This window comes from Phyllobates terribilis, unplaced genomic scaffold (genome assembly GCF_046119375.1).
Source record: "Phyllobates terribilis strain yellow unplaced genomic scaffold, ASM4611937v1 Scaffold_1__5_contigs__length_1240528914, whole genome shotgun sequence".
Classification (NCBI taxonomy): domain Eukaryota; kingdom Metazoa; phylum Chordata; class Amphibia; order Anura; family Dendrobatidae; genus Phyllobates; species Phyllobates terribilis.
The window spans coordinates 360,889,703-360,908,427 of record NW_027362761.1 but is presented as its reverse complement, the minus strand read 5'-3'; the positions used below and the strand labels follow the sequence as shown (position 1 = coordinate 360,908,427).

General features: G+C 52.2%; 1 protein-coding gene across 8 annotated transcripts in view; it reads right to left on the bottom strand.

The window, feature by feature from the left end:
- KDM2B (lysine demethylase 2B) overlaps positions 1-18,725 on the bottom strand; it is a 195,011-nt gene that overhangs the window by 34,424 nt on the left and 141,862 nt on the right. For all 8 annotated transcript variants that reach the window (XM_073676278.1, XM_073676279.1, XM_073676280.1 and 5 more), the window contains 2 exons: positions 15,729-15,953; positions 10,489-10,632 (listed from right to left, as the gene is read on the bottom strand). In XM_073676278.1, coding sequence (XP_073532379.1) covers positions 10,489-10,632; positions 15,729-15,953 — 369 coding nt within the window. The remainder of the gene's footprint in view (positions 1-10,488; positions 10,633-15,728; positions 15,954-18,725) is intronic.

The following is an 18,725-nucleotide window of genomic DNA, read 5'->3' as shown; positions in this document are numbered from 1 at the left end:
TGACCTGTGCGCCGTATTGGGGGGGGTGACCTGTGCGCAGTATTGGGGGGGGGTGACCTGTGCGCAGTATTGGGGGGGGGTGACCTGTGTGCAGTATTGGGAGGGGGTGACCTGTGTGCTGTATTGGGGGGGGGGGGGGGGTGACCTGTGCGCAGTATTGGGGGGGGGGTGACCTGTGCGCCGTCTTGGGGGGGGTGACCTGTGCGCAGTATTGGGAGGGGGGGGGTGACCTGTGCGCAGTATTGGGGGGGGGGGGGTGACCTGTGCGCAGTATTGGGGGGGGGTGACCTGTGCGCAGTATTGGGGGGGGGGGTGACCTGTGCGCAGTATTGGGGTGGGTGGCCGGTGTGCAGTATTGGAGGGGGGGGGGGGGGGTTGTGTGACCTGTGCGCAGTATTGGGGGGGTGACCTGTGCGCAGTATTGGGGGGGGGTGACCTGTGCGCAGTATTGGGGGGGGTGACCTGTGCGCAGTATTGGGGGGGGGGTGACCTGTGCGCAGTATTGGGGGGGTGACCTGTGCGCAGTATTGGGGGGGTGACCTGTGCGCAGTACGAGGGGGGGTGGCCGGTGCGCAGTATTGGAGGGGGGGTGGCCGGTGTGCAGTATTGGAGGGGGGGTGGCCGGTGTGCAGTATTGGAGGGGGGGTGGCCGGTGTGCAGTATTGGAGGGGGGGGGTGACCTGTGCGCAGTATTGGGGGGGGTGACCTGTGCGCCGTATTGGGGGGGGTGACCTGTGCGCCGTATTGGGGGGGGTGACCTGTGCGCCGTATTGGGGGGGGTGACCTGTGCGCAGTATTGGGGGGGGTGACCTGTGCGCAGTATTGGGGGGGTGACCTGTGTGCAGTATTGGGAGGGGGTGACCTGTGCGCAGTATTGGGGGGGTGACCTGTGCGCAGTATTGGAGGGGGGGTGGCCGGTGTGCAGTATTGGAGGGGGGGTGGCCGGTGTGCAGTATTGGAGGGGGGGGGGGTGACCTGTGCGCAGTATTGGGGGGGTGACCTGTGCGCAGTATTGGGGGGGGGGTGACCTGTGCGCAGTATTGGGGGGGGGGGGTGACCTGTGCGCAGTATTGGGGGGGGGGGTGACCTGTGCGCAGTCTTGGGGGGGGTGACCTGTGCGCCGTCTTGGGGGGGGGTGACCTGTGCGCCGTCTTGGGGGGGGTGACCTGTGCGCCGTCTTGGGGGGGGTGACCTGTGCGCAGTATTGGGGGGGGGTGACCTGTGTGCAGTATTGGGGGGGGTGACCTGTGTGCTGTATTGGGGGGGGGGTGACCTGTGCGCAGTATTGGGGGGGTTGACCTGTGCGCAGTATTGGGGGGGTGACCTGTGCGCAGTACTGGGGGGGGTGACCTGTGCGCAGTATTGGAGGGGGGGTGGCCGGTGTGCAGTATTGGAGGGGGGGGGTGGCCGGTGTGCAGTATTGGAGGGGGGGGGGTGACCTCTGCGCAGTATTGGGGGGGTGACCTGTGCGCAGTATTGGGGGGGGGTGACCTGTGCGCAGTATTGGGGGGGTGACCTGTGCGCAGTATTGGGGGGGTGACCTGTGCGCCGTATTGGGGGGGGTGACCTGTGCGCCGTATTGGGGGGGGTGACCTGTGCGCAGTATTGGGGGGGGGTGACCTGTGCGCAGTATTGGGGGGGGGTGACCTGTGTGCAGTATTGGGAGGGGGTGACCTGTGTGCTGTATTGGGGGGGGGGGGGGGGTGACCTGTGCGCAGTATTGGGGGGGGGGTGACCTGTGCGCCGTCTTGGGGGGGGTGACCGGTGCGCCGTATTGGGGGGGGTGACCTGTGCGCAGTATTGGGGGGGGGTGACCTGTGTGCAGTATTGGGGGGGGTGACCTGTGTGCTGTATTGGGGGGGGGTGACCTGTGCGCAGTATTGGGGGGGGGTGACCTGTGCGCAGTATTGGGGGGGTGACCTGTGCGCAGTACTGGGGGGGGTGACCTGTGCGCAGTATTGGAGGGGGGGTGGCCGGTGTGCAGTATTGGAGGGGGGGGTGGCCGGTGTGCAGTATTGGAGGGGGGGGGGGGGTGACCTGTGCGCAGTATTGGGGGGGTGACCTGTGCGCAGTATTGGGGGGGGGGGTGACCTGTGCGCAGTATTGGGGGGGGGGGTGACCTGTGCGCAGTATTGGGGGGGTGACCTGTGCGCAGTATTGGGGGGGTGACCTGTGCGCCGTATTGGGGGGGGTGACCTGTGCGCCGTATTGGGGGGGGTGACCTGTGCGCAGTATTGGGGGGGGGTGCCCTGTGCGCAGTATTGGGGGGGGTGACCTGTGTGCTGTATTGGGGGGGGGGGGGGGTGACCTGTGCGCAGTATTGGGGGGGGGTGACCTGTGCGCAGTATTGGGGGGGGGTGGCCGGTGTGCAGTATTGGAGGGGGGGTGGCCGGTGTGCAGTATTGGAGGGGGGGGGGTGACCTGTGCGCAGTATTGGGGGGGTGACCTGTGCGCAGTATTGGGGGGGGGGTGACCTGTGCGCAGTATTGGGGGGGTGACCTGTGCGCAGTATTGGGGGGGTGACCTGTGCGCCGTATTGGGGGGGGTGACCTGTGCGCAGTATTGGGGGGGGGGTGACCTGTGCGCAGTATTGGGAGGGGGTGACCTGTGTGCAGTATTGGGAGGGGGTGACCTGTGTGCTGTATTGGGGGGGGGGGGGTGACCTGTGCGCAGTATTGGGGGGGGGGGTGACCTGTGCACAGTATTGGGGGGGGTGACCTGTGCGCAGTATTGGGGGGGGGGGTGACCTGTGCGCAATATTGGGGTGGGGGTGACCTGTGTGCTGTATTGGGGGGGGGTGACCTGTGCGCAGTATTGGGGGGGGTGACCTGTGCGCAGTATTGGGGGGGTGACCTGTGCGCAGTACTGGGGGGGGTGACCTGTGCGCAGTATTGGAGGGGGGGTGGCCGGTGTGCAGTATTGGAGGGGGGGGGTGGCCGGTGTGCAGTATTGGAGGGGGGGGGGGGTGACCTGTGCGCAGTATTGGGGGGGTGACCTGTGCGCAGTATTGGGGGGGGGTGACCTGTGCGCAGTATTGGGGGGGGGGTGACCTGTGCGCAGTATTGGGGGGGTGACCTGTGCGCAGTATTGGGGGGGTGACCTGTGCGCAGTATTGGGGGGGTGACCTGTGCGCCGTATTGGGGGGGGGTGACCTGTGCGCCGTATTGGGGGGGGTGACCTGTGCGCAGTATTGGGGGGGGGTGACCTGTGCGCAGTATTGGGGGGGGTGACCTGTGTGCAGTATTGGGAGGGGGTGACCTGTGTGCAGTATTGGGGGGGTGACCTGTGCGCAGTATTGGGGGGGGGTGGCCGGTGTGCAGTATTGGAGGGGGGGTGGCCGGTGTGCAGTATTGGAGGGGGGGGGTGACCTGTGCGCAGTATTGGGAGGGGGTGACCTGTGCGCAGTATTGGGAGGGGGTGACCTGTGCGCAGTATTGGGAGGGGGTGACCTGTGCGCAGTATTGGGAGGGGGTGACCTGTGCGCAGTATTGGGAGGGGGTGACCTGTGCGCAGTATTGGGAGGGGGTGACCTGTGCGCAGTATTGGGAGGGGGTGACCAGTGCGCAGTATTGGGAGGGGGTGACCTGTGCGCAGTATTGGGAGGGGGTGACCTGTGCGCAGTATTGGGAGGGGGTGACCTGTGCGCAGTATTGGGAGGGGGTGACCTGTGCGCAGTATTGGGAGCGGGTGACCTGTGCGCAGTATTGGGAGCGGGTGACCTGTGCGCAGTATTGGAGGTGGGGTGGCCGGTGTGCAGTATTGGAGGGGGGGTGGCCGGTGTGCAGTATTGGAGGGGGGGGGGTGACCTGTGCGCAGTATTGGGGGGGTGACCTGTGTGCAGTATTGGGGGGGGGTGACCTGTGCGCAGTATTGGGGGGGGGGTGACCTGTGCGCAGTATTGGGGGGGGGGGTGACCTGTGCGCAGTATTGGGGGGGGTGACCTGTGCGCCGTATTGGGGGGGGGTGACCTGTGCGCAGTATTGGGAGGGGGTGACCTGTGCGCAGTATTGGGAGGGGGTGACCTGTGCGCAGTATTGGGAGGGGGTGACCTGTGCGCAGTATTGGGAGGGGGTGACCTGTGCGCAGTATTGGGGGGGGGGGGTGACCTGTGCGCAGTATTGGGGGGGTGACCTGTGCGCAGTATTGGGGGGGTGACCTGTGCGCAATACTGGGGGGGGGGGTGACCTGTGCGCAGTATTGGAGGGGGGGTGGCCGGTGTGCAGTATTGGAGGGGGGGTGGCCGGTGTGCAGTATTGGAGGGGGGGGGTGACCTGTGCGCAGTATTGGGGGGGGGGGGTGACCTGTGCGCAGTATTGGGGGGGGGGGGTGACCTGTGCGCAGTATTGGGGGGGGGGGGGTGACCTGTGCTCAGTATTGGGGGGGTGACCTGTGCGCAGTATTGGGGGGGTGACCTGTGCGCCGTATTGGGGGGGTGACCTGTGCGCCGTATTGGGGGGGGTGACCTGTGCGCCGTATTGGGGGGGGTGACCTGTGTGCAGTATTGGGAGGGGGTGACCTGTGTGCTGTATTGGGGGGGGGGGGGGTGACCTGTGCGCAGTACTGGGGGGGGGTGACCTGTGCGCAGTATTGGAGGGGGGTGGCCGGTGTGCAGTATTGGAGGGGGGGGGGGTGACCTGTGCGCAGTATTGGGGGGGGGGTGACCTGTGCGCAGTATTGGGGGGGGGGGGGGTGACCTGTGCGCAGTATTGGGGGGGTGACCTGTGCGCAGTATTGGGGGGGTGACCTGTGCGCAGTATTGGGGGGGGTGACCTGTGCGCCGTATTGGGGGGGGTGACCTGTGCGCCGTATTGGGGGGGGTGACCTGTGCGCCGTATTGGGGGGGGTGACCTGTGCGCAGTATTGGGGGGGGTGACCTGTGTGCAGTATTGGGGGGGGGGGGTGACCTGTGCGCAGTATTGGGGGGGGGTGACCTGTGCGCAGTATTGGGGGGGGTGACCTGTGCGCAGTATTGGGGGGGGGTGGCCGGTGTGCAGTATTGGAGGGGGGGGGGTGACCTGTGCGCAGTATTGGGGGGGTGACCTGTGCGCAGTATTGGGGGGGTGACCTGTGCGCAGTATTGGGGGGGGGGTGACCTGTGCGCAGTATTGGGGGGGGGGGGTGACCTGTGCGCAGTATTGGGGGGGTGACCTGTGCGCAGTATTGGGGGAGGGTGACCTGTGCGCAGTATTGGGGGAGGGTGACCTGTGCGCAGTATTGGGGGAGGGTGACCTGTGCGCAGTATTGGAGGGGGGGGGGTGACCTGTGCGCAGTATTGGAGGGGGGTTTGACCTGTGCGCAGTATTGGAGGGGGGGGGTGACCTGTGCGCAGTATTGGAGGAAAGGGGGGGGGTGACCTGTACGCAGTTTTGGAGGGGGGTGACCTGTGCGCAGTTTTGGAGGGGGGTGACCTGTGCGTAGTTTTGGAGGGGGGTGACCTGTGCGTAGTTTTGGAGGGGGGTGACCTGTGCGGAGTTTTGGAGGGAGGTGACCTGTGCGCAGTATTGGGAGGGGGGTGACCTGTGCGCAGTATTGGAGGGGGTGGCCGATGCGCAGTATTGGGGGGGGGTGACCGGTGCGCAGTATTGGGAGGGGGTGACCTGTGCGCAGTATTGGGAGGGGGTGACCTGTGCGCAGTATTGGGAGGGGGTGACCTGTGCGCAGTATTGGGAGGGGGTGACCTGTGCGCAGTATTGGGAGGGGGTGACCTGTGCGCAGTATTGGGAGGGGGTGACCTGTGCGCAGTATTGGGAGGGGGTGACCAGTGCGCAGTATTGGGAGGGGGTGACCTGTGCGCAGTATTGGGAGGGGGTGACCTGTGCACAGTATTGGGGGGGGTGACCTGTGCGCAGTATTGGGGGGGGGGGTGACCTGTGCGCAATATTGGGGTGGGGGTGACCTGTGCGCAGTATTGGGGGGGTGACCTGTGCGCAGTATTGGGGGGGGTGGCCGGTGTGTAGTATTGGAGGGGGGGGTGACCTGTACGCAGTATTGGGGGGGTGACCTGTGCGCAGTATTGGGGGGGGGTGACCTGTGCGCAGTATTGGGGGGGGGTGACCTGTGCGCAGTATTGGGGGGGGGGGGTGACCTGTGCGCAGTATTGGGGGGGGGGGTGACCTGTGCGCAGTATTGGGGGGGGGGGGTGACCTGTGCGCAGTATTGGGGGGGGGGGGTGACCTGTGCGCAGTATTGGGAGCGGGGGGGGGGGTGACCTGTGCGCAGTATTGGGAGCGGGTGACCTGTGCGCAGTATTGGGAGCGGGTGACCTGTGCGCAGTATTGGGAGCGGGTGACCTGTGCGCAGTATTGGGAGCGGGTGACCTGTGCGCAGTATTGGGAGCGGGTGACCTGTGCGCAGTATTGGGAGCGGGTGACCTGTGCGCAGTATTGGGAGCGGGTGACCTGTGCGCAGTATTGGGAGCGGGTGACCTGTGCGCAGTATTGGGAGCGGGTGACCTGTGCGCAGTATTGGGAGCGGGTGACCTGTGCGCAGTATTGGGAGCGGGTGACCTGTGCGCAGTATTGGGAGCGGGTGACCTGTGCGCAGTATTGGAGGGGGGGTGGCCGGTGTGCAGTATTGGAGGGGGGGTGGCCGGTGTGCAGTATTGGAGGGGGGGGGGGGGTGACCTGTGCGCAGTATTGGGGGGGTGACCTGTGCGCAGTATTGGGGGGGGGTGACCTGTGCGCAGTATTGGGGGGGGGTGACCTGTGCGCAGTATTGGGGGGGGTTGACCTGTGCGCAGTATTGGGGGGGGTGACCTGTGCGCCGTATTGGGGGGGGGGGTGACCTGTGCGCCGTATTGGGGGGGTGACCTGTGCGCAGTATTGGGAGGGGGTGACCTGTGCGCAGTATTGGGAGGGGGTGACCTGTGCGCAGTATTGGGGGGGGGGTGACCTGTGCGCAGTATTGGGGGGGTGACCTGTGCGCAGTATTGGGGGGGTGACCTGTGCGCAGTACTGGGGGGGGGTGACCTGTGCGCAGTATTGGAGGGGGGGTGGCCGGTGTGCAGTATTGGAGGGGGGGTGGCCGGTGTGCAGTATTGGAGGGGGGGGGTGACCTGTGCGCAGTATTGGGGGGGTGACCTGTGCGCAGTATTGGGGGGGGGGGTGACCTGTGCGCAGTATTGGGGGGGGGTGTGACCTGTGCGCAGTATTAGGGGGGTGACCTGTGCGCAGTATTGGGGGGGTGACCTGTGCGCCGTATTGGGGGGGTGACCTGTGCGCCGTATTGGGGGGGGTGACCTGTGCGCCGTATTGGGGGGGGGTGACCTGTGCGCAGTATTGGGGGGGGGTGACCTGTGCGCAGTATTGGGGGGGGGGTGACCTGTGCGCAGTATTGGGAGGGGGTGACCTGTGTGCTGTATTGGGGGGGGGGTGACCTGTGCGCAGTACTGGGGGGGGGGTGACCTGTGCGCAGTATTGGAGGGGGGGTGGCCGGTGTGCAGTATTGGAGGGGGGGTGGCCGGTGTGCAGTATTGGAGGGGGGGGGGGGTGACCTGTGCGCAGTATTGGGGGGGTGACCTGTGCGCAGTATTGGGGGGGGTGACCTGTGCGCAGTATTGGGGGGGGGGGTGACCTGTGCGCAGTATTGGGGGGGGGTGACCTGTGCGCAGTATTGGGGGGGTGACCTGTGCGCAGTATTGGGGGGGTGACCTGTGCGCCGTATTGGGGGGGGTGACCTGTGCGCCGTATTGGGGGGGGTGACCTGTGCGCAGTATTGGGGGGGGTGACCTGTGTGCAGTATTGGGAGGGGGTGACCTGTGTGCTGTATTGGGGGGGGGGGGTGACCTGTGCGCAGTATTGGGGGGGGTGACCTGTGCGCAGTATTGGGGGGGGTGACCTGTGCGCAGTATTGGGGGGGGGTGGCCGGTGTGCAGTATTGGAGGGGGGGGGGTGACCTGTGCGCAGTATTGGGGGGGTGACCTGTGCGCAGTATTGGGGGGGGGTGACCTGTGCGCAGTATTGGGGGGGGGGGGGGTGACCTGTGCGCAGTATTGGGGGGGTGACCTGTGCGCAGTATTGGGGGAGGGTGACCTGTGCGCAGTATTGGGGGAGGGTGACCTGTGCGCAGTATTGGGGGAGGGTGACCTGTGCGCAGTATTGGGAGCGGGTGACCTGTGCGCAGTATTGGGAGCGGGTGACCTGTGCGCAGTATTGGGAGCGGGTGACCTGTGCGCAGTATTGGGAGCGGGTGACCTGTGCGCAGTATTGGGAGCGGGTGACCTGTGCGCAGTATTGGGAGCGGGTGACCTGTGCGCAGTATTGGGAGGGGGTGACCTGTGTGCTGTATTGGGGGGGGGGGGGGGTGACCTGTGCGCAGTATTGGGGGGGGTGACCTGTGCGCAGTATTGGGGGGGGTGACCTGTGCGCAGTATTGGGGGGGGGTGGCCGGTGTGCAGTATTGGAGGGGGGGGGTGACCTGTGCGCAGTATTGGGGGGGTGACCTGTGCGCAGTATTGGGGGGGTGACCTGTGCGCAGTATTGGGGGGGGGTGACCTGTGCGCAGTATTGGGGGGGGGGGTGACCTGTGCGCAGTATTGGGGGGGTGACCTGTGCGCAGTATTGGGGGAGGGTGACCTGTGCGTAGTATTGGGGGAGGGTGACCTGTGCGCAGTATTGGGGGGGGGTGACCTGTGCGCAGTATTGGGAGCGGGTGACCTGTGCGCAGTATTGGGAGCGGGTGACCTGTGCGCAGTATTGGGAGCGGGTGACCTGTGCGCAGTATTGGGAGCGGGTGACCTGTGCGCAGTATTGGGAGCGGGTGACCTGTGCGCAGTATTGGGAGCGGGTGACCTGTGCGCAGTATTGGGAGCGGGTGACCTGTGCGCAGTATTGGGAGCGGGTGACCTGTGCACAGTATTGGGAGCGGGTGACCTGTGCGCAGTATTGGGAGCGGGTGACCTGTGCGCAGTATTGGGAGCGGGTGACCTGTGCGCAATATGGGGGGGGAGGGGGGAGGGAACCTGTGAGTAGTAGGGGGCGGAGGACTTGGATGGGGACCAGTTCAAAGGTGTATAGGAAAAAAAAAATGGTATCACTAAAAATGTCACTTTGTCCTGCAAATAATGCGCCCCCCCCCACCCCAAATTAAATGTTTTTCCGTGTGCGGCCCATATACCCAGCTGAGTTTGAGACCCCTGGTCTACAGCATGGTCAGTCTGTTACTGACTTGCTATAAAGATTAGGTTAATGGCATACATGAAAGCAATATAATGATCTCATTACAGGGGCGTTTACTGAGGGTTAAAGGATCAACATCAGGGTAGCTTTCATATTTGCCATTACATAGGAGACCTCGCTCACCCAAGACCCTGAGATCACTAGGCGTATAAGGAAAGCATTCCTAAATGAGACATGCATATTAATCTGTGTTAGTTAAAATATTACATGTTATGCAACTAGAAAATTTAAATTTTGTGATGTAAATCTCTGTGATGCCAACGCGAATGATTCAGAACACTCAAAGTGTAGCAACCCTTTTAGGCTAAGTTCCCATGATGAGTATTTGGTGCATTTTTGATACTGCGTATTTTCTCTGCACAAAAAATGCAGCATATTACAGTTTCAGCTAAGTGGGCACAAAATTTCTATAAACCCAATCAACTGTTTTGTTTTTTTCTACGCTGTGGACACTGACCCACATGCAGTGAGTTTTTGAAATCTTCAACATGTTAGGCGTTTTAGTAGACGATTTTCCCCATAATCTTGAATGAGATGAAAAAAATTCCACAGCTAAAAAACGCATGTGCATTCTGTAATCCGCACATATCTTTGATAAAACGTCAATAAGAAAGACAAGTAACAGGAATTAAAACTGTTTTATTCAAAACATGACATACTAATAACAGACAAAAACTGCAGCTGAAAAAAAAACAAGTAAAAAAAAAATGAAAATGCACATAACCTTATTTAGTTCATTTTTGCAGAAAATCTGCAGCATAAAGAATACACTAAATACTCATTGTGGAAACTTATCCTTAGAGAAGTCAAAAAAAAAAGGGAGCAAAAAAAGGGGCATATGTTTTTAATCACAAAAAAATCCAAAACAATCTAAGGGATTCTGATTTGTAAATTGTATTCTAACTGATGTTGAGTGAAGCTTCAATCGTCCAACTCAACTAAACAATGGAAAACCACTTTAGACGGGCACAGTCATTTTCTGCATTAAAAAGGTCCTTTCGTATGGCAGAAGTCATAATTATGTATTATTCTGTCTTTGGTTTTGATAAGTTGAAGCAGCGGACTAGATGTTGGCACTTGCATTAAAACTAATTATAGCCACAGAAAGCTAAACCATTAAATGTGGAACTCTGCCATGTGTATAAAAACTGCTGGCAGAAAGCAGACGTCAATAATACAGGATTTTTACTAAGCAAATATTTTATAATGTGACTACTAATCCATAATTTTTCCTGCTGCTAACATCTCTTCATGTACTGACTACTATGGCTATCCATGACATTGAATATATTGTCACACCAATCTGACTTACCTTAAGGCAACCTGGGTGGATAATTTCGTTACAGATGGAGCATTCCATCAGCATGACATTAAATTTTGCTTCTTGACCTTCCACACAGTCCTCCTTCCCCGCTTCTCCACACACCAAACAAACGGCAGTATGAGGCAAAACAGGCTGATGGAAAACCAAATGCAAAGCATAAAACTTTGTTACATTTGAAGGGCTGTATGTGTCTAATACAAGCCTAATTAAAAAAAAATAATCATCAACGTCTGACCCCTTGCATATCATATGAGAAATACGCTCTCCTGTGTGTCTTCTTTAAAGCACAAAGCGAGAAATTTACTATAGGTTTATTGACGTTGTCGTCACTTAACTAATATTTCCTGTTCATTGTTATGATTTTTGTAAAGGTTTTTCTTTGCCCTAGTGCAAAGACATGAACCTAGTATTAACTCCTAATACAAAAAAAAAGACAAGAAAACTGGAATCTCCAAAAGGTAATGTTCACACAGGCGCACAAGTCTGAGCTGTAGAACAGAATGACTGATAATTGTTCACTATTACGATTTCGGTCAGCCTAGAAATGAAGATCTTGGATAACGTCTGTTCACATCACATAAGAGCCCACATTTGCACATGTCAAATTTGTAAATCTTGGAAAACCTTTAATTCTTAGCTTTATGGTACTGTAGATGATATTCTACACAGAGACATACAATTAGGGGGGAAAAAAAAAAAAAAGATCCATGGGTGCACATACCACATTTGCGGTAGTTTCAGCTGCACAGCACTCAATGGGGGTATGAGGCCCAGTCGAGCTCATGTTGCTCAGTCAGGACACTGATGTGTTCTTGGCGTTTCCTCCATCTTCCTCTAACTGATGACATTGGGTGATGGGCCCCCAGCATCTGTCTACGCTCATTAAATAACTTATTAACTAGATATAAAGTCATTAGCTTTTCTTGACGTATGATCTTCCCCAGGATTCAAACTCAGAGCCTCTAGCATGTTAGGCAGCAGCGCTTCCTGTTGCTTACTAAGTATGAAGATTTTCTCTGCCTAAGGCTGGGCATTAAAAAAAATAAATAAAATGATTGGCCTCATTCTGATCCAGGAGAGTGGGACGATTTTTTTTCTCACTTGTCATCTGTACGCAATCTGTTTTTTTACTCAGCAGTTATTAATCATTATTTTACAGGACCATTTACAATTTCCCATTTTACAGAACTGCAATGTATTCGTAAAACTCAGATGTCAATCCGATTTTTTTCTCGCACTCTGCTGAATACAGAAGGAAATGCTGTGATTTTTTTCAGCCAGATTCTGTCAGTGAAAAAAAAATCGTCCCTCTGACTGCCTCATTGAATAACATTGTCCGAGTGCTAGCCGATAAAAAAAAAAAATAAAAATCGGATAGCACTTGTCCAAGTTATACAAACATGTGAGTGAGCCCTAAAGATATAAACTGTATTACAGGCCAAGTAGGAATAAAATAAGTCTTTATTTTTTTTATAGTAATTTTAAATAATAAAAAAAAAAAAAATATTTTATATATATATTTTTTAATAATCAAAAATTAAAAAGGATTTGCCAGCCTCTTGACAAATTTCCACACTGTCAGGAATCGTATTTATTCCCAACTCAAGTATGCAATTTGCATACTTGCAATCATGTGCCAACTAAATTCTCATCTTTTCCTCTTGGAGAAGTGAAACCCTAGTCGGTACGTGATCTTTCAAAGAAACGGATGAAAATATAATAGTCATGTGATCTCCCAGGGAAGCAGAGAATCTATTCATCTTGTGATCTTTCAACGAAGTGTATGAGAATCTAGTCATTATGTGATCACATGCTGACTAGATTCTCATCTGCTTCACTGAGATATCACAAGTATGCAATTTGGCCATTCGTGCTGGTAAATAGAGGGAAATCGTGACAGTGTGCACATAGAATGACAGCATAAAACTTGTCTACAGCCCAGAAAACCCCTTTAACCCTAGAACGCATGAGCATAAAAATCTACATTTTCACATACCTGGGGCCTTTTAGGCCCGTGTGCAAATAACATGGAATAACTCAAACAAAAAATGACAAACAACTATATACCTGAGGAATACCTAGAGTTTCAAAATTCTAACTAAAGTAATCTTGCAGAAAATAGAAAACAATTAACTGGGCGGGCCTGCGAGGCCCCAGGTATGCGTTCTAGGGTTAAAGAAGAACTGTCACTAGATTCATGCTGTCCAAACAGTGAGCAGCATAAATCAGAGCCTGGCTGCACAATTGCACTATTAATATTCCAGAATTCAATAGAAAACTGTTTAAAATCCGTCCGGAGTCCATTAGGAGAGACTAGATGAGCCCGATGCAATTCCTTGCCGGATTCTCCATACCCCAACTCCAGTTGATTGACAGGTCTACTCCAGTGAACACATGGGAGCAACTCGTCTCTATATTGGGAGGTAGGTATTGGAGTAGGGAGAATCCGTCCTGAAACTGCATCAGACACATCTAGACTCCTTTTTATGGTCATTGGTCAGATTTTCACAGTATGTTTTCTCTGAAAAGCATTTCAGGACAAAAACATAACTGGCTGCAATCGTGCAGCCAGGATCTGACTCATGTTGTGCAGGGTTTGGGCAGCTTGAGTGACGGTCAGATTCCCTCCAATACAACTTTTAAAAACAAACATCACAAATCAGCAAATAGCAACAAAATATTTGTCATCCCTGTAATCCTAACAACCTGTATAACACAGTAAACAGATTATTTTTGGTAATTGGTACATGGCACAAATAATGATATATATATATATATATAGATATATATATATATATATATATATATATATATATATATATATATATATATATATATAGAGATAGATAGATAGATAGATAGATAGATAGATATTACAGACCAAAAGTTTGGACACACCTTCTCATTTAAAGATTTTTCTGTATTTTCGCGACTATGAAAATTGTACATTCACACTGAAGGCATCAAAACTATGAATTAACACATGTGGAATTATATACTTAACAAAATAGTGTGAAACAACTGAAAATATGTCTTATATTCTAGGTTCTTCAAAGTAGCCACCTTTTGCTTTGATGACTGCTTTGCACACTCTTGGCATTCTCTTGATGAGTTTCAAGAGGTAGTCACCGGAAATGGTCTTCCAACAATCTTGAAGGAGTTCTCAGAGATGCTTAGCACTTGCTGGCCCTTTTGCCTTCACTCTGCGGTCCAGCTCACCCCAAACCATCTCGATTGGGTTCAGGTCTGGTGACTGTGGAGGCCAGGTCATCTGGTGTAGCACCCCATCACTCTCCTTCTTGGTCAAATAGCCCTTACACAGCCTGGAGGTGTGTTTGGGGTCATTGTACTGTTGAAAAATAAATGATGGTCCAACTAAACGCAAACCGGATGGAATAGCATGCCGCTGCAAGATGCTGTGGTAGCCATGCTGGTTCAGTATGCCTTCAATTTTGAATAAATCCCCAACAGTGTCACCAGCAAAGCACCCCCACACCATCACACCTCTTCCTCCATGCTTCACAGTAGGAACCAGGCATGTAGAGTCCACCCGTTCACCTTTTCTGCGTCGCACAAAGACACGGTGGTTGGAACCAAAGATCTCAAATTTGGACTCATCAGACCAAAGCACAAGTCTCTTCTGCTTGTTGCCTGTCCTTAGCAGTGGTTTCCTAGCAGATATTTTACCATGAAGGCCTGCTGCACAGAGTCTCCTCTTAACAGTTGTTGTAGAGATGTGTCTGCTGCTAGAACTCTGTGTGGCATTGACCTGGTCTCTAATCTGAGCTGCTGTTAACCTGTGATTTCGGAGGCTGGTGACTCGGATAAACTTCTCCTCAGAAGCAGAGGTGACTCTTGGTCTTCCTTTCCTGGGGCGGTCCTCATGTGAGCGAGTTTCTTTGTAGCGCTTGATGGTTTTTGCAACTGCACTTGGGGACACATTCAAAGTTTGCCCAATTTTTCGGACTGACTGACCTTCATTTCTTAAAGTACGGAGGGCCACTCGTTTTTCTTTACTTAGAATTTGTATTATGGCAAGAAAAAAGCAGCTAACAGTCTATTCAGTAGGACTATCAGCTGTGTATCCACCAGACTTCTGCACAACACAACTGATGGTCCCAACCCCATTTATAAGGCAAGAAATCCCACTTATTAAACCTGACAGGGCACACCTGTGAAGTGAAAACCATTTCCGGTGACTACCTCTTGAAGCTCATCAAGAGAATGCCAAGAGTGTGAAAAGCAGTCATCAAAGCAAAAGGTGGCTACTTTGAAGAACCTAGAATATAAGACATATTTTCAGTTGTTTCACACTTTTGTTACGTATATAATTCCACATGTGTTAATTCATAGTTTTGATGCCTTCAGTGTGAATGTACAATTTTCATAGTCGCGAAAATACAGAAAAATCTTTAAATGAGAAGGTGTGTCCAAACTTTTGGTCTGTACTGATATATATATTAAACCCATAAAAATATTTATACAATTGTAACGCTTAGATATAGGTTTAGCAAAATGGCACTTATAAACACTACAGCTTGTCCCAAGGAAAACAGGTTTGGCTGTTAAGTGTGAATGAACAATACAATCGTCTGGTCGTCTTACATTTTTGTGATGCACATGTTCATTGTGTAAATGCATGTGTTATCTGTACAAGCACATTTTTTCTAGGTTTATGTGCTTGTTTGTACTTTGTACGGTGTACACATGCATAATGTACAAGTAACGTATTAGCATGTGCTCATTTTATATAGGTGTGTATAATGCGAGCATGCATGAAAATGTGCACAGGATATCTAAGTGGGCCTGGTGGGAGGTAGCAAGTCCTGCACAAGGGCCCTTCACTATCAGTCCCTGATAGACACCTATGGGCAATATAGGATACTGTACGCCCATAAAGTGGTATGTTAGCATTTTCCATCACCAGTACACTTTGAGCCTCCGGTCTGATGTATTTGAGGCAGTAATATTTCTCAAAAGTGATATGAACAGAGCCTAACCTGCACAGTGATTGGCAATGAAGCTGCACAGTCACACAAATCTTTGTGTTTGAACCACCCACAACTGCGAATCTATCCATTGTTTTGTGTTTTCTCTTGTTCAGCAGCTAGATGCATTTTTAAACTATAAAAAGGTTTAGAATTGTGTATTGAAACAAATTGTCCTATAAAATATAAAAAAAAAACTACAATACACATATCCAAATCTTTTGATAAAGGATTACTTACAGCTATACATTGCCGCATGATACATGACTGTTTCATCCGTCCTGGTCCCCCAAACTTCTTCATGTCTTTGCAAAAGTGACATTCCCCACATTCTGTGCGCAGGCATGCTTCACATTTCCGGCATCGTGTCCGTCTTCTGCGTGCTCCAGCACTGGTCCTGTTAGCAGATAACTTCACGGCAGGAGAAGTGGAAAGTTTACCTTTAGGTCTTCCCACAGCTCGGTTCTATATGTAAAAAAAAAAAAAAAAGTCATATGCAACTTATAAAAGATGTAAAAAGAAACAAAATCAGATATTAACTCAGGTGGCCCCAAGCACCATAACGGCCATGCATACTCTTACTAACAATGGCCTTTTTCCTTTTGAATCAAAGAGATTGTGGACATGATTACATCTCGCCCAGTAGAAGGGACAAATTGATGATAAAAGCTCAGTGTAAAGACTTACTATTAATTGTTCAGACTAGTTCATTTTGTTTTATTTTAAAGCTTGATGATTTAACTTCTATTCTATGTTTAACCCCTTCACGACATGCGCTGTATATGTCGTGTCTTCCCCTTTGGGGCGGGCTCCGGCGCTGAGCCCGCATCTTTCCGGGCACATGACAGCTGATCTGTACAGCTGTCTTGTGCCCCTAACAGCCGCAGGTGGAATCCCTCTTTCCATTACACAATATGGTAAAACCAATGGTGTCATTCAAAAGTACAACTCGTCCAGCAAAAAACAAGCCCTCACATGGCCATATTGACGAAAAAAAAAAAAAAAAAAGCTATGTCTCTGAGAAGGGGAGCAAAAAAAAACGACAGTGTAAAAACGGAAAAGGGCTGCGGCATGAAGGGGTTATAAACTTGAAAACGGACAACTCTAGTTTTGTAATAATAAAAACAAAAAATTGATACACATTTAAATATTTAATATTGCTTTTACTTTAGTATTAAACATATAATTAAGATGAGACTGTATTTAGAAAAATCACATTTAAAAATATGATCCCAAGAAGAGCCCAACTTGAATCCTTGTAAAAATGTAACCAAGAACACCAGTAACATGTTTTTGAACATTTTATAACATATTGTTTTTCAAAATTGTGCATCAAAATTTTGAATTTGAATCCTCAAAAACAAAAATATCAACAAACATAATCTTGTGACATATCAAGTTAAAGTCTTTGCCGTTCTAAACAAAACGATGCCTCTCCCATCTCTACCTTATTTATAACCCGAGATATGATAAAAAATGTAACCTCATACAAGGCCAAAATTCAGACCTTCAAAACTTTAGAAAGCTATAAAAAATTAACTAATGAAGATAAAAATGCAAAAAAATCTTTTTTTTTTGTAATTTACTAAAGTAGCACTTCAACAAAAAAAAAAAAAAAAAAAAAATTCAGATTTGGATACACACATACACATACACACACACACACACACACACACACACACACACACACACACACATATACGCTGCTCAAAAAAAATAAAGGGAACACTCAAATAACACATCCTAGATCTGAATGAATGAAATATTCTCATTGAATACTTTGTTCTGTACAAAGTTGAATATGCCGACAACAAAATCACACAAAAATCATCAATGGAAATCAAATTTATTAACCAATGGAGGCCTGGATTTGGAGTCACCCCCAAAATTAAAGTGGAAAAACACACTACAGGCTGATCCAACTTTGATGTAATGTCTTTAAAACAAGTCAAAATGAGGCTCAGTATTGTGTGTGGCCTCCACGTGCCTGTATGACCTCCCTACAAAGCCTGGGCATGCTCCTGATGAGGTTACGGATGGTCTTCTGTGGGACCTCCTCCCAAAACTGGACTAAAGCATTCGCCAACTCCTGGACAGTCTGTGCTGCAACGTGACGTTGGTGGATGGAGCGAGACATGATGTCCCAGATGTGCTCAATGGGATTCAGGTCTGGGGAATGGGTGGGCCAGTCCATTGCTTCAATGCCTTCATCTTGCATGAACTGCTGACACACTCCAGCCACATGAGGTCTGGCATTGTCCTGCACCAGCATATGGTCTCACAAGGGGTCTGAGGATCTCATCTCGGTACCTAATGGCAGTCAGGCTACCTCTGGCGAGCACATGGAGGGCTGTGCAGCCCTCCAAAGAAATGCCACCACACACCATTACTGACCCACTGCCAAACCGGTCATGCTGAAGGATGTTGCAGGCAGCAGATCGCTCTTCACTCCATCACGTCTGTCACATGTGCTCAGTGTAAACCTGCTTTCATCTATGAAGGGCACAGGGTGCTAGTGGCGACTTTGCCAATCCTGGTGTTCTGTGGCAAATGCCAAGCATCTGCAAGGTGTTGGGCTGTGAGCACAACCCTCATCTGTGGACGTCGGGCCCTCATACCACCCTCATGGAGTCGGTTTCTAACAGTTTGTGCAGACACATGCACATTTGTGGCCTGCTGGAGGTCATTTTGCAGGGCTCTGGCAGTGCGCCACCTGTTCCTCCTTGCACAAAGGCGGAGGTAGCGGTCCTGCTGCTGGGTTGTTGCCCTCCTACGGCCCCCTCCACGTCTCCTGGTGTACTGGCCTGTCTCCTGGAAGCGCCTCCAGCGTCTGGACACTACGCTGACAGACACAGCAAACCTTCTTGCCACAGCTCGCATTGATGTGCCATCCTGGATGAGCTGCACTACCTGAGCAACTTCTGTGGGTTGTAGAGTAAGTCTCATGCTACCACGAGTGTGAAAGCACAACCAACATTCAAAAGTGACCAAAACATCAGCCAGAAAGCATTGGTACGGAGATGTGGTCTGTGGTCCCCACCAGCAGAACCATTCCTTTATTGAGTGGGTCTTGATAATTGCCAATAATTTCCATCTATTGATTTCACAGAAGTTTGATTTACTTGGAGATATATATGTATGTATGTATATATCTCCAACTAAATGCATGTATGTATGCATGCATGTCTACAAGCAGATTCTGGTTTGGCTTTTATCCCAAGTCATGTGGCAAGGCTC